General features: G+C 46.4%; 1 protein-coding gene across 1 annotated transcript in view; it reads left to right on the forward strand.

Annotated features, from left to right (window-relative positions):
* MCM2 (minichromosome maintenance complex component 2) overlaps positions 1-14,666 on the forward strand; it is a 16,220-nt gene that overhangs the window by 773 nt on the left and 781 nt on the right. The window contains exons 2-15 of the mRNA XM_018553952.1: positions 1,685-1,875; positions 2,831-3,000; positions 4,246-4,509; positions 5,636-5,855; positions 6,103-6,310; positions 6,586-6,720; positions 8,150-8,341; positions 8,425-8,518; positions 8,799-9,049; positions 9,332-9,458; positions 9,547-9,659; positions 10,090-10,332; positions 12,568-12,750; positions 13,996-14,151. Of these exons, the coding sequence (XP_018409454.1) occupies positions 1,685-1,875; positions 2,831-3,000; positions 4,246-4,509; positions 5,636-5,855; positions 6,103-6,310; positions 6,586-6,720; positions 8,150-8,341; positions 8,425-8,518; positions 8,799-9,049; positions 9,332-9,458; positions 9,547-9,659; positions 10,090-10,332; positions 12,568-12,750; positions 13,996-14,151 (2,547 nt within the window). The remainder of the gene's footprint in view (positions 1-1,684; positions 1,876-2,830; positions 3,001-4,245; positions 4,510-5,635; positions 5,856-6,102; positions 6,311-6,585; positions 6,721-8,149; positions 8,342-8,424; positions 8,519-8,798; positions 9,050-9,331; positions 9,459-9,546; positions 9,660-10,089; positions 10,333-12,567; positions 12,751-13,995; positions 14,152-14,666) is intronic.

Genomic DNA, 14,666 nt, shown 5'->3' on the forward strand with positions numbered 1-14,666 from the left:
CCCCCCCCCTCCATGTGTTTAGTTATATTGTCATATGTTCACAGCTGTGATTGTGGCAGTCAGGGGGAGCCAGAGGCAACCAGACCTGGGAACGTGATTTGAGGTGTAAGTAACCCATTGTTAGAGAGGATTGTCACCCACTTTCTGTAATTCTCCATCCCAACTGCAATATTTTTAATTGCTCCCACACATTTCTTGCCTGGGTGAGTGACAACCTATTGGGTTGTGTAGCTCATTCATCCTAGAAGGCTTAAGGGCAATCTACAGCACTTGTGGAGATGCTCATCATCAGGGGGGCTGCCTTTGCTTCCTGGTTCTTGCCGTGGGCCCCTCTGGTAAATCGCAGTGGGTGTGCTTCTTTGGGGGCCAACTGGACCATGTAGAGACCGTTGGCCCTTCAAATGTTAGAGGAAGGTGGTGGCATGGGACCAGGTGAGCAGCGGATTGCAGCAGCGCTGTATTTGAAGGATAACCCAGTGAGCAAGGTAAGAGGGGATTGGGAGAAAAAAATGGGGGAGCACGAGAGCTCCTTTTTTAACCTGTCTGCAAATATTGTAAATAAAGTGACCCTTGTTTTGGCATGATCCCACCCGTGATGAGGTCAGAGGGCACATCGTGTCACAGGGTTTGGTTTTACTCCTTTTTATATCGGTCTGTAGTGTTTATAGACTGTCTGTACCATTGCCTTGTCTGCTTCCGTATGCCTGATGACCTGCTGGACAGCCATTTGCTATCGCCACCACAGGGGGAGGGTACATGCTCAGTCCCGGGATTCCTATTGTCTTCCTACGCATTTGAACGGCTGAGAGCTGATCCATCGTCTTGCTCTAAAATACAGCAACAGTTACTTTGTAACAATAAATAAAAGTAATTCACCGGCACACGCTTGAAGGGTTTTTTAAAGTATTGATATGTAGCAATATTGAGCGACAAGATGTGAACAGCTACATTGAAATGGATTGGAGAAGCTACATAGAGCGATATCGTGTGGAAATATGCGCGATATCGCTGCAAAATTCGCTCGATAAATCGCTCAGTGTGAATGGGGCCTAAGTGTTTTGCACGGCGCCATCCGTGTGTTCACCTGGGCACCACATATACCTTGTGGTTTCGAGACCGTGGCAGTGCGAATGGGATTTGGACTTTGTTGCTTTGTAACAAGGCGCTTTGTTTCCGAAATGTTCGTTTGAAGTTAAATCGGCTTGTTTTGCAGCATGCACCACCGTTTAAAATGCATTGCAGCGCTTGGGGTTCCCTTATAATCTGATATAGTTCTATGAGCTGAACCTGAATACGCTGCAGCAAAAAAATGCGACGATTCAACCTTTTTCCAGCTTACGCCATTGCAGTGCATTTGTGTTACCTGAGGCTGTAGGGCACATGGCGCATTGCTTTGGGCAAATATGTCTGTGAAGGTTCTCAGTCATCCAGGTCACGGTATATCTGTAGAACATAAACCAAGGCAACTGGACTCTCTGTATTTTTCTTGACGACGTTTCGCTTGTCATCCGGCTAGCTTCCTCAATGCAAAAACTTCAATTTCCGCCAGCAAAACGTCTTCGGGAAAAATACAGCAGATCCATGTGCTGCTGGTGTGAACAAGCCCTTAAGGCCCCCTTGACATGTTTAACCCCTAATTGGATGTAGGCTTCCCTTTTTGCTGACTTTGTTTTCGCTATTACAGGATTCTTCAGAGTCGTTTGTTATCGCCACCAGTCCCCGTTCGGGATCGAGGCGCGGAGATGCGCTCACGTCCAGCCCTGGCCGGGACCTCCCTCCCTTTGAGGACGAGTCTGAAAATGTCCTAGAGGATGAGGTGCTTCCAGTGGAAGAGGAGGAAGATGGAGAAGAGCTCATCGGTGATGGAATGGAGAGGTCTGGAGCTTGACTTGTATTAATCTGACTGAGAACTCTGGTGCATGTTGACCTAAGTCATGAAGACTAGGAATGCACCGATACCGAGTATTTGGTACTCGTACTCGCCCAAATGCTCCGATACTTACCTCCTATACCCGAACTTCCGGTCAGTGGGAGATCTCCCTCTGACCGGCAGTGTCGAGGAAGCATGGAGCCGGCTTCCTTTCCAATCAGGAAGCCGGGTGATGGGTTATGACCCGCCTCCCTGCTTCCTGATTGACTAGCCAGCTTCATGTATTGCTGAGCAGCTTTGCTTCCTAACCAATCAGGAAGCCGGGTAGCATGTAATGACCCACCTCCCGTCTTCCTGATTGGTCAGGAAGCCAGGCTGCATTGGAACAAGTAAAGCCGGCTTCCTAGGCAATCAGGAAGCTGGGAGGTGGATCATGATGTGCCGGGCGGCATGTAATGACACGGCTTCCTGATTGGTCAGGAAGCCGGGCTGCCTAGGAATCCTGGCAGATCATGATGTGCTGCCCGGCTTCCTGATGGGCTAGGAAGCCGGCTTCACGTGTTGCTAAGCAGCCTGGCTCCCTGATCAATCAGGAAGCCGGATGGCACCTCATGACTTGCTGCCCGGCTTCCTGATTGGTCAGGCAGCCTCTGAAGCCAGTGTTCTTTCACTAGAACACAGACGACAAGTCATGATCTGCTGCCCGACTTCCTGATAATGGGGGCACACGGCACTGCTACTGGCGAGTACGGAAAAAATAAATATCGCTACTTTTTTACTCGATACCGAAGAAACGGTCTCGGTGCATCCCTAATGAAGACCTTGTGATGTGGACAGATGAGGCACAAAGCTCATGCAGATGAGGTCACACTGCCACATTTCTGTAGCTAGGTTTTGACCACCGTCCCCCTTTTTTTTTTTTCCTTGTTTTCTCAAACGTTCCTCTTGTACATATTTCAGGGATTACCGCCCCATCTCTGAGCTGGATGTTTATGAAGCGGAGGGTTTGGACGATGAAGATGCTGAGGAACTGACGGCCAGCCAGAGGGATGCTGCAGAGCAGGCTATGAGAATGCGAGATCGAGAGACGGGGAGAGATATGGGCCGCATGCGCAGAGGGCTCCTCTATGGTAAGTTTATCCCTCTATGCACAGAGGATGAATAGGAAATGCTCAGCATTTGTGTTTAGAATCCATTGTCAAGCTTGGGATTGCCATCACTGGTTCTCCTGAGCAGAGGACCATTCCTGCTCTTCTCCAATGGAGGTGCTGTAAACGTCTTCTAGCTGACCTCTGACCCAGCATGAACATGGTGGCTCTCAAGCCATATGAGTGCTAGATTCCATGTTTCTTAAGGTGCCCATACACTGCACGATTCTCGTACGAGAATTGCGGGCAATCCCGCGATCGTACGAGAATCGTGCAGTGTATGGAAGGCGTGGCTAGAAAACCCGCCGGGAATCGTACGATTCTCGGCGAGTTAGTGGCCTGCTGGTTCGACAACTGCCGAACGGGCTGGTGTGCGCACGCGCACACAGCCCGTTTGCAGTGATCTTAAGCCCGCCCCTCATTGCAGTCATCGTAAGCCCGCCCCTCAGGGCTTGCGATGATCGAGAGTACGATCTGCCCGTCCAAGATGGGCAGATCGTACGTTTTTTTTAATCACTTTACAACCATCGCAAGACTAAGGTCTTGCAATGGTTGTACAGTGTATGGCCACCTTTACTCTAAAAAGAAAAAAACTGGGCTCTTGGTCTTCAATCTTCATCTGCACAGCACGTGACCATTCCCCAGACTTGTGTCTCCTGAATGTTTTAAAGCTTTTGTGCAAGGGAAGAGGCAAAGAGGAGCTTCCATGGGTTGTGTTAAGTGCACATTTCGTTAAATTCACAAGTCTGCAGGAAATTCCCCCAAATTCCATAATCTACAGCAGTATAGTTTTTTTCTTATCTGAACATTTTAATCTTTAAAAAGCCATGCTTGTGCTCCCAGTTCTTTGGCGTTACCTAGGCTAAGATAATTACGTCAGTTACCACAGGTCGGGTGGAACATGCATAAAGCAGACCCTTAAAGATTACATTTGAACTCTTTGTATATTTGGCAGCCATAGGCAGGACAGAGAGGGTAGAAGTGCAATAAGAGTTGAGGAGGGCGGTACGAGTTGAGGAGGGCGGTACGAGTTGAGGAGGGCGGTACGAGTTGAGGAGGGCGGTACGAGTTGAGGAGGGCGGTACGAGTTGAGGAGGGCGGATCGGAAGTCAACTTGGTCAGGTCACTGATGACAAAGCAAGTAAGATTAATCAAAACTGATATTCATGTTAAGAATGAAGAGCGACCTGCTGACTCGTATATTGAATCCGTTCATTTCCTCTTCAGACAGTGACGACGAGGAGGATGACCGCCCTGCGCGGAAGAGGCGGCTGGCTGAGCGCGCCGCAGAGGGGGCTGCCGATGAGGACGAAGAAATGATTGAAAGCATTGAGAATCTGGAGGACATGAAGGGCTACAGTGTAAGAGAGTGGGTGTCCATGGCCGCCACACGCCTGGAGATCTACCACCGCTTCAAGAACTTCCTGAGAACTCACGTCGATGAGCATGGTCACAATGTCTTCAAAGAGAAGATCAGTGACATGTGCAAAGGTATAGCTTGTAATTTGAATGCTTCCTATCCTCATAAAAGTGGCTGACTTGGTCGAAAGAATGTGGAAGAATGTATCAAGCTTTATTGAGGTCCTGTACTGATGAATTTGGAGTATTTGCATAGAAGGCACATGGTCTTCTATTATGTTCAGTGCTGTATGGGACTGACTTATTAAGCTCTTTGGTGGGACCCCAAGCAAGTGGAGGGGGGCGGGGGGTTTCTCCATGGAAATAAAGGTATCTAGAAAGCAGCAAGGGTGTCATACCGATGGTGTTAGTCCAGACAGGTCTTATATGCCCAATATTGTAAAAGCCAATGCGTTCTGAGCTTCAGACTCCATCAGGGCTTATATATTTATCTTCAGTAATCCCTGGACTCAAGAACAATGTGATTGTAGCCACCATGTTAAGTGTAAGCACCCATATGTACTGCAGAATAAAGCTTCCCTGAGTAGCAGATTGCTTTTGCCTTGAGATTGCTGTCAGCTGCTAGGTACGTTTGTGCCAGTTGCCATTGCTAGAGTTTGGTCTATAGCAAAGCTTAAAGGAGAACTATGAGGTGAGTGCTTTTCACTCATCCTCGTAGTTCTAGCCGACCTGTGACAATGAAACTGTCACATCGGCTCAGCAGATTGGGAAGTGAGCGAACACATACCAGCGCTCGCTCACTTCTCGATCCTGTCACGGCAGAGAGCCGTGACGGGAGGGACTGGATTCCCCTCTCCCCGCTCTGATCCTCCAGCGCTGACTGGTGGAGCGGACAGGGGAGGGGGCGGGTACACCTGACTCTGCCTCTAGATAGGCAGAGCCAGCTGTCACTCACGCAGCTGGGCGGATCCATACATAATTGTCGACATCTGTTTCAGCTGCGGCGTCTCAGTATACCATGAGCTGCAGCTTGCGGTATACTGAGCTTAGGGTGACGGGAGGACGCTAGTTTGTATCCTCCCGTTACCCTTAAGAGAACTATGGGGAAAAGCCCTAACCCCATAGTTCTCCTTTTAATGTCCGAATAGGTGAGCTACAGGGACTTTGCAACTGTGCCGCATGTAAAAATCTGGATGGCTCGTTCACTGTTCACACAGCTTCCATGTAAGTTTTATTGGTGACGTGTTTCCTGTTCTAGACAACAAAGAGAGCCTGGCGGTTAACTATGAAGACCTGGCTGCCCGTGAGCATGTTTTGGCCTACTTCCTCCCCGAAGCCCCTGCTGAAATGTTGAAGATCTTTGATGAAGCCGCCAAGGAGGTGGTTTTGGTCATGTACCCAAAGTATGACCGCATCGCCCATGAGATTCACGTCCGCATTTCCCATCTCCCTCTGGTAGAAGAACTGAGGTCTCTCAGGTGAGATATTGGAAGTAAAAATTACGATGTGACAAAAACTGTACAAAAGACTGACCTTGCTTTTTAGTAGTTTTGTCTTTTAAATGGAATCTGGAACGGAATGTTTATGGGTTGCATGCTGGGAGGGTGGGGTTGTTCTCATAGGGGATGGTTGTACAGTGGGGTGTTTTGTTTGAAGCTGCGTTTTTGTAGAGTTACTTTTTTAAGGTTTCAGAAATGACCCTTTTTGGTTTTGCTCCTTTACCAGGCAGTTGCATCTAAACCAGCTGATCAGGACCAGCGGAGTGGTGACCAGCTGTACTGGCGTCTTGCCGCAGCTCAGCATGGTGAAATACAACTGTAACAAGTGTAACTTTATCCTGGGGCCGTTCTTCCAGTCTCAGAACCAGGAGGTGAAGCCGGGATCCTGTCCAGAGTGTCAGTCCCTTGGACCATTCGAAATAAACATGGAGGAGGTTGGTTTCATAATTTTTTGTTCCTTTAAATTGTTTGGCTCTACAATCTTTTCTGCTGTCTTTGACAGAGATGATCAACTTGCAATAGCTCTAGGCATGCTAAGATGGCCTAGGCACATGTGAGAGTGGTTGCCTGACAACTTTAGCATATCTTAAATGCTGTCTTGGCTTGATTGATTTTAATGGCTTTTTTTTTAATGTATTTTTTTGCATTAGAGTAATTTGAACAAAATTTCAAGAGGGGGGCCAGTGTTAATCTTTTGTACATTTTGCAGACCGTGTATCAGAACTACCAGCGTATAACGATTCAAGAAAGCCCTGGCAAAGTGGCTGCTGGGCGTCTGCCTCGCTCCAAAGATGCCATTCTTCTGGCGGACTTGGTGGACAGCTGCAAACCCGGAGATGATATAGTAAGTGGCGACTATCTACTAATTAAGAGGTGGTCGGGGGGACATCTATGGTGGCAATCCAAGAAGAAGTCTTGAAGCCCATGCACATCACCACGGTTACCGCTCTGATCTCAAAGGGAGGTTTTGGGAGTTTTTAATTGCGTTTCAGCACTGAAACGCAATTAAAAATGCCCAAAACCGCGCTGATCGCGGTTCCAATTGAAAGCTAAATGGTAACCGCACTGATCAGCGGGGCAAAAATAGTGCGGGGGCGGTTCGGCTAGCATGGTTGCATGAACGGTCCCATAGCAATGTATTGAATTGTTCATGTCGGCGTATCCGTGCGGCCGAACCACTCTGTGAACAGTCTAAATGGGATTCATTTGTAAAGGGCTCAGACTGGCACAAACTCTGTGGGTGACCTTTGCAGATCTTGGTGTGTGTTGGCTTTAAAATCAGACACCGTTTATTTCCAGGTATTTCTTTAGCGCTGAGAATGTATGCAGCGCATTATAGTCCCTGCCCTCAAGGAGCTTACAATCAGATCCTGATCTCAAATGAACACGGGGCCAATTTAGAGAGGAGCCAATTAACCTTCCAGCATGTCTTTTGAGCTTGGGGGTAACCGGTGTACCCAAAGTAAACCCATGCGAGTACAGGGAGAGCATGCATACTCCATGCAGACAGTGTCCTGACCAGAATTTGAACCAGGAACCCCCAGCCAGAGTCAGAAGTGCTAACCACTAAGCGACTGTGCTGCCCCATAAGTGATAAAACATTGAAAGTTTGCTAGGGCAAGAAAAGTTTGAACAAATCTCAAGTGCAAAATCCATTTTTATTGTGTGGAGAAAAGAAATCTGAAGCAACAACTCTTAGGTATCTGAACAAACTTCTCTACATCAGGGCTACAAAAGAAATTGGCAATACAATTGTAGCTCCGTACGACGTACGTCCTTGGCAGCAAAAGGGTTAATGTAGCCATTCTAATGGTTCCTATTTAATATAAATATACACATTTTAGAGATTCTGATGTGCTTCACAGCAGAGTCGACTGCACGGTGTTTACATACCGGATATACTACAGTGCAGTAAGTGTAATGTCAAATTACTGTTGACTTAATCAGCAATCATTTCTAAAACATAATGAAGATGTTAAAGAACCCCTGTCCTGTTTTTTGTGATTCTCCTCACTTCCTGTTCTAGTGACACCTTGTGTGAAAGGGGTGCAACAGCATGTCACTGGGACAGGAAGTGAGGGGGATCTCCTCAATGGGTACAGCCAGGGTAGAAGACTTGACAGATTAGAACTCTTCCCAGCAGTAATGAACACAAAAACATTGCTTGCATAAAGGCTTTAAGACCGGTGTGCTGGTGTCACCGTCGTGGCCATGTATTTTAGGAAGCTTGCACGTTCACTTTTAAGTAAAACACAATTATGCTGTTTTGATAGGAGCTGACTGGAATCTATCACAACAACTACGACGGGTCCCTCAATACAGCCAGCGGATTCCCTGTTTTTGCTACCGTTATCCTCGCCAACCACATCACGAAGAAAGATGACAAAGTCGCAGTAGGAGAGCTGACGGATGAAGATGTTAAAGCCATTGTAGCACTTTCCAAAGACGAACGAATTGGTGAAAGGGTGAGTGCTTGATTCATTGAAGTCTTGATTTTACTGCATTTTGGATCATCGCAATTTGTAATAAGACAATGTTCCCCATGCAGATCTTCGCCAGCATTGCTCCATCTATCTATGGGCATGAGGACATCAAGAGAGGCCTGGCTCTGGCATTGTTTGGAGGAGAAGCAAAGAACCCAGGTGAGTGTACCGGGAGTTCTCTTGCTTTACTTCATTGTGTTTAGTAGCTAGAAGGTTTAGAGCGCAAACATGGTGAGAATTGCGCACTGCTTATTCCAGTTTTATAACACTGTGGGACCCAACGGAAGCCTTTAGCTCCTAATGGCAGCTTTTGGGGCCCAATGGGAATAGTGAGCTGAATAATTTTACCAGATACCATTAATGCACTTGAAACCTCAATGCAAGTGTTTTTTTTTAAATGCATCTTTATTCAGTCATGCACCGTGTGCTTTTCTTGCAGGTGGCAAGCACAAAGTCCGAGGGGACATCAACGTTTTGTTGTGTGGTGACCCGGGAACAGCCAAATCCCAGTTTTTGAAGTATGTGGAGAAAGTATCCAGCAGAGCCGTCTTCACCACTGGACAAGGAGCTTCTGCTGTGGGTCTGACGGCCTACGTCCAGCGTCACCCCGTCACTAAAGAATGGAGTCTGGAGGCCGGTGCTCTGGTCCTGGCAGACAGAGGCGTCTGCTTAATCGATGAGTTTGACAAGGTTAGTGAACCCGTTCTCTTCTACACCCCTTCAATGTTAATGAACTTTCACAACATGATGTCCGTGTGTGCCCTATAGACCAGTTCTGAGCCAAAGGCTCAATACCGTGTATAGGTGATGGTTCCCTGCATGTGGGGCAAGTTATAGCTGAGGGTAAGTGGTGACAATAATTAACAAAAGACCCCAAGATGGCCTGTGTAGCAGTTACCAAACTTATTTTCCTTTTTTGTCTTCAAGTTCTTATCCTTTCCTGTATATTCACTTGGCATGTTCTTCTTGTAGATGAATGATCAGGACAGGACCAGTATCCATGAAGCTATGGAGCAGCAGAGTATCTCCATCTCGAAGGCTGGTATCGTCACTTCTCTCCAGGCACGCTGCACCATCATTGCTGCTTCTAACCCAATCGGTAATGCACAAATGTTTTTTCTTACTAGCAGCTATTTAAATTGCACCTAGAAGAAATGATACTCAGTAAAAACATTTTATTATTCCAGGCGGTCGTTATGACCCATCGCTGACTTTCTCGGAGAACGTTGATTTGACAGAGCCCATTGTGTCTCGATTTGACATTCTGTGTGTGGTGAGGGACACGGTGGATCCAGTGCAGGTATCTACCCTTTCATATGCTATTAAAACTCTCCACAACTTAGACCTTGCTGGTAAGGCTCATTAACCTGTTAAAACTTCAGCTGGGTTGCAGATCTGTGTCATGTTGGCACAGAATTGGATAAAGCGTGCCATCTGGTCCCACGTTTAGCAACTGTCAGTAGAAGATTCCCTGGCCTCATGGGTTTTATAAATGGCTGCCGTCATGTCCAATATATTAGACTTCGCCGAATTAAATGGGATATATTCTAATGGGGGAGACCCTTAGTATTCTACAAAAGGTCAATGGTGTGGGATTTACTTACTTTGGCAAGACTTCCTCTCATTTGAGGGGAAAACATAGCTTTAAATATGTTGCAAAGACGGGAAAGCTGCTGGCTGTATTCAGGGATCACGTCCTAAACTCTGTCCATTTGTGATGTGTATTTTAGGATGAAATGTTGGCCCGATTTGTGGTTGGCAGCCATATTAAACATCACCCAAGCAACAAAGACCTGGCTAATGGAGATGGAGAAGAAATTGTTCTTCCCAATACGTTTGGGGTGGAGCCAATTCCGCAAGAAATGCTAAAGAAATTAATTATGTACGCCAAGGAGAAAATCCGTCCTAAGCTCAACCAGATGGACCAGGACAAGGTGGCCAGGATGTACAGCGACCTCAGGAAGGAGTCTATGGTCAGTGGCCTGTTAGACGGTAAACTGGATAAAGTGGCTTAAAGCAGAACTCTGGGCAAAAGTGTTCTTAACCCTTGCAGTACATGGGGTAACCCCACTGCAAGGGTTAAGTGCTTGTTTTTTCCCCAATGCTAAATATGCTATGAATACTCGCCCTAGCCTCGGCTTGCTCTTAGACCGGTCCCTGGAGCCTCTCTCCCCCCTCCAGTGGTCTAAGGATCCTTAAGTCATCACTTTCTATACACAGTGTATAGGGTGTGAGGACAGTGTGGGACATACCATTGCATTCTGCTTTAATGTGAGCCTATAATGTTACAAATCAATTTTATTTTTGTACATGCGTTTTTCTGCTATCTATATGAAATCTGTATTGCAATACCATGACCATGTTCCCAGAACACTAAAGGGAAGACAGCACAGCAGATGCTGATTGCTTTGAAGCTCAGTTTGTCTGATTTGAAACCTCAGATTCTGATGTGTCACTGACCCATTGGAGTTCTCTGAATGGGCTTCTTTCAGCAGAGCTAAAAATCATTCATGTGAATAGTGTAGTAAAAAAACAAATAAAACCATGATGGATTAAAGGAGAATGCTGTCCTAGGCAAGGTAGCAGCTTTGCCTCCATCACCTCAATTGGCAAGTACTGCAATAAGCCAAGGCTGATCAACGCAGTCCTTGAGGGGCATGACACTGACATACTTTCCAGATTTGTGCAGTTTAGAAAGAATATTGGCAAAATATTTACAGGCAGTCTCCGGGTTATGAACAAGATAGGGACTGTTGGTTTGTTCTTACGTTGAAAGTTGGAACAGGTAAAACATTTTAAGTGTATCTCCAGCCGAAAAAAATGTTTTTAGATTTGGATAGCATAGGGAAGGGTTAACCCCCATGTAATGTTTGTTTTTGCCCCTGTTCAGAAGATTTCAACTCACTTCCTGTCCCTGTGACAATTGGATTTTGAAAATTTTGGGCTGTCGTGGAAACAAGAATTGGTGATAAAGCTTCAGTGGAGATGCCTTTATCCCATGACCACTCTTACAGGAGTGAATTTCTATTCCTAGGGTTAGATTTCATCTCACTTCCTATTGTCTCAAGGACAGGAAGTGAGATTAAATCTTTCTAATGAGGATACAGACAGCAGTAAAAACCTCAGTGACCCGGAAGAAGAGGTGGGCACCCCTCGTCTGCACGTCTAACAGCCAAGTTCCTGTAATGTACTTGCAGTACTACAAACCAGACCCAAAAAGGCGGGCACTCATCAGCACGAGCGCGGTAGCATGACAACTACCCCCGCTGTACAGTAATAGCCTCCGTTTGTAAGTAGGGGTCGTATGTAAGTCGGATGTATGTAACCCAGGGACTGCCTGTATTCTGCTAAATCCTGGCCGGCATTCATCCCTCAAGCAAAACAAATGGCAAACACATTCATCAACTCATAACCTGCTTTAAAGCAAGGTGCACAGGGAAGGGCTTTAAACAGTAAAAGAGCAAAAAGTTTCCCAGCACACTCACCAGCCAGCATGCAAAAAAACTAGTCTAACCGCTAAGGTTAAAAACAGGTTTAAGATACATTCATCCCTCAAGGACTGGAGTTTGGACAGCTTTGTAGACACAGCGAAGCCATCCCATTTGCATTGCTCCATCAGACAGACTGCTTTCAAGTTCATCCTTTGAGAAGCGACAGGCAGGTACCCAACTATTGTGCCATCAGTCTGGTTGGGCCCCCTGAGCATACACCAGTCCCTACACATCTGTCTAGGTTGCCTTGTACATGATCGGTCTCTGAGCCTAGATCTCCACCTGCAATCTGAATAAAGTTTCTATAATATGAATTTCATATTTACTTATCCAAAAATCTTTTAATCCAAGTAGAAAAAAGTGTTTAAAGCCAATATGTAATCCTTTTATGCAATGCTGTTCTGTATATTGCTTTACTGCCACTAGATGGTGCTCTATTCCATTATTATGTAGACCTGAGATTATGTTTACTGGTCTGCTTGCAGTTAATGATGCTGCCTACTGTTGGCGTGTCATTGAGCTGTTCTATGGCATCCACTAGATGGAGCTTTCGCTCTCTTTAATAGAAGCACATGTGATGCTCTTGTGTTTTTCTGTTCCTTCTAGATTCAGCCCTGTTCCATTATTAAAGTTAAATGAGCATTTTTCAGCCTCTGTTTGCCAAATTCACTTGACGTTGTTTAACTACTCCTGTTCATAATCCTTCTCTTCCAACAGGCCACCGGCAGTATTCCCATCACTGTGCGACACATTGAATCTATGATTCGCATGGCGGAAGCACACGCACGCATGCACCTGCGGGAATATGTTGTAGAAGACGATGTCAATATGGCCATCAGGGTCATGCTGGAAAGCTTCATCGACACGCAGAAGTTCAGTGTCATGAGGAGCATGCGCAAGGTGAGACCATAAAGTCCTTGTAGAACAATACATTTTAGAGGGTCTACAGTTAACTACTTTGGCTCTCCAATGTGGTAAAGCTACAAATCCCATGGTGCATCTGCTTCTGGAAGTCATGCCTGTGGCTACCACTCTTGCAATGCCTAAAGGGATGTGTAGTTTCACATCCCATTAGAGCAAAGAACCCCTCAGCTGCAAGACTGATGTTTGGCTGCTCCTCATCTGCAGCATGCCCTGCCAAAGGAAGATGAACCACATAAGGGCTGGTTCACAACATAAACAATGCGTTCAGGAGCGTTCAGCCTCTGGCACGCATCCTGGCCGGCTCACTTTGTTTTGGGGTCAATGACCCACGCCGTCACCGGAACGCATGCAGTAATGTGCCGGCGATCGCATTGGGGTCGCGGGGTGTGACTGCGGTGCCATTGACTTCAATGCACCGCCTCCCGCCCCAAAACAAAGTGACCCAGCCGGGTTGCGTTTCAGAGGCCGAATGCTCTGGAACACACTCTTTATGGAGTGAACCGGCCCTAAGGCTGTTCCTTTTGACTTGGCCTATAACCTGAGTTTCAGCCTTTTCAATCCTTGTTTGTTGGTTCTAGAAGCTAGATGGTATCCTGTCTGGTCTTGTTTAAGGCTTTTTAAAACACTGTAGTTTAGTATTGCTGCTATATGTGCATTAAAAATGTAACTTGGTTTTGGTTGGTACTGGCAGCATCAGTATTGGAGTTGCCTGCTAGAGCCAAAACCTTTTTTTCTTTTTTACTTGCATAGAGGGGATGGTTTAAACCCCTGTCAAAAATACACTGTCATCATAGAGGCTTCCTGTCCTGCAGACACAACAGGAAGTGTAGAGAAATCTCTCCAACGGTGAGTTAAAGTCCTTAGACAGTTGTCACTGGATCAGGTGTCCCAAATGAAGCATTGGCTTCTAACTACTGTATGGGTTCTCATAACTCAAACAGAGGAGACCAGGGCAAAAAGGTGAGTCACCAGCGCAGACCAAGTCATTGAAAACTCGATCGGTTACAACCCTTCCACACTGCTGAACTGGTAGAATGCTTGTTTTCTGGAGATGGGGAGAAGAGATCGCAGTGGGAGAAATGGGCAATTACATTTACACTGGCTGCTTATTTCATTAGTTAGTGCCGTGACATGTAACCTAATGCTTAATTGTTGAAGTGAAAATTTTGTTTTATTTTAAAGCTGGTATTGACTTTTTTTTATATCTCCCTTCCTGATCAGACCTTTGCTCGATATCTGGCATTCAGAAGGGACAACAATGAGTTGCTGCTCTTCATACTGAAACAGCTGGTGGCAGAACAAGTGACGTACCAGAGGAACCGCTATGGCGCTCAGCAGGACTCCATTGAAGTGTCTGAGAAAGATCTCGTGGATAAGGTGAGCTGGGAGAGTGTTTATACCTCGAATGACCTTTCCCAGTGAATAAATGTCAGATTTCTCTGATTCTGTTCATTGTTGGACTGAATATTCCTGGCTGTCAGTCCAGCAAAGATGGAGGCAGAAGTGGCACTGGGACCATCGGGTCGAACACCATTAAAGCTATATGATGCCTTTTACTGGCCAAGTAGATACAGACTGTAAACTCACTTTAGCTAGCTTTACCACCACTGGTGTCCTAGGGACAGAAAGTGACGGAGGAAAATTTCTCCAGTATGGGCACGCATTATAAAAAGTAGGGATCTACAGATACTAGTATCGATGCCGAGTATTTGGGCGAGTACTCGACCAAATGCTCCAATGCCTAGCCTGATACTTCTGGTATCAGGAAGCCGGGTAGCGAGTCATTGCACACTGCCTGGCTTCCTGATTAGCCTGGGAAGCCGGCTCCATGCTCTCTCGTCACTTGTGACGAGGGAGCATGGAGCCGGCATCCTGATTGGTCGGGAGCCGTG

This window comes from Nanorana parkeri, unplaced genomic scaffold (assembly GCF_000935625.1).
Source record: "Nanorana parkeri isolate BGI_ZX_2015 unplaced genomic scaffold, ASM93562v1 scaffold135, whole genome shotgun sequence".
In the NCBI taxonomy this organism is placed as follows: Eukaryota; Metazoa; Chordata; class Amphibia; order Anura; family Dicroglossidae; genus Nanorana; species Nanorana parkeri.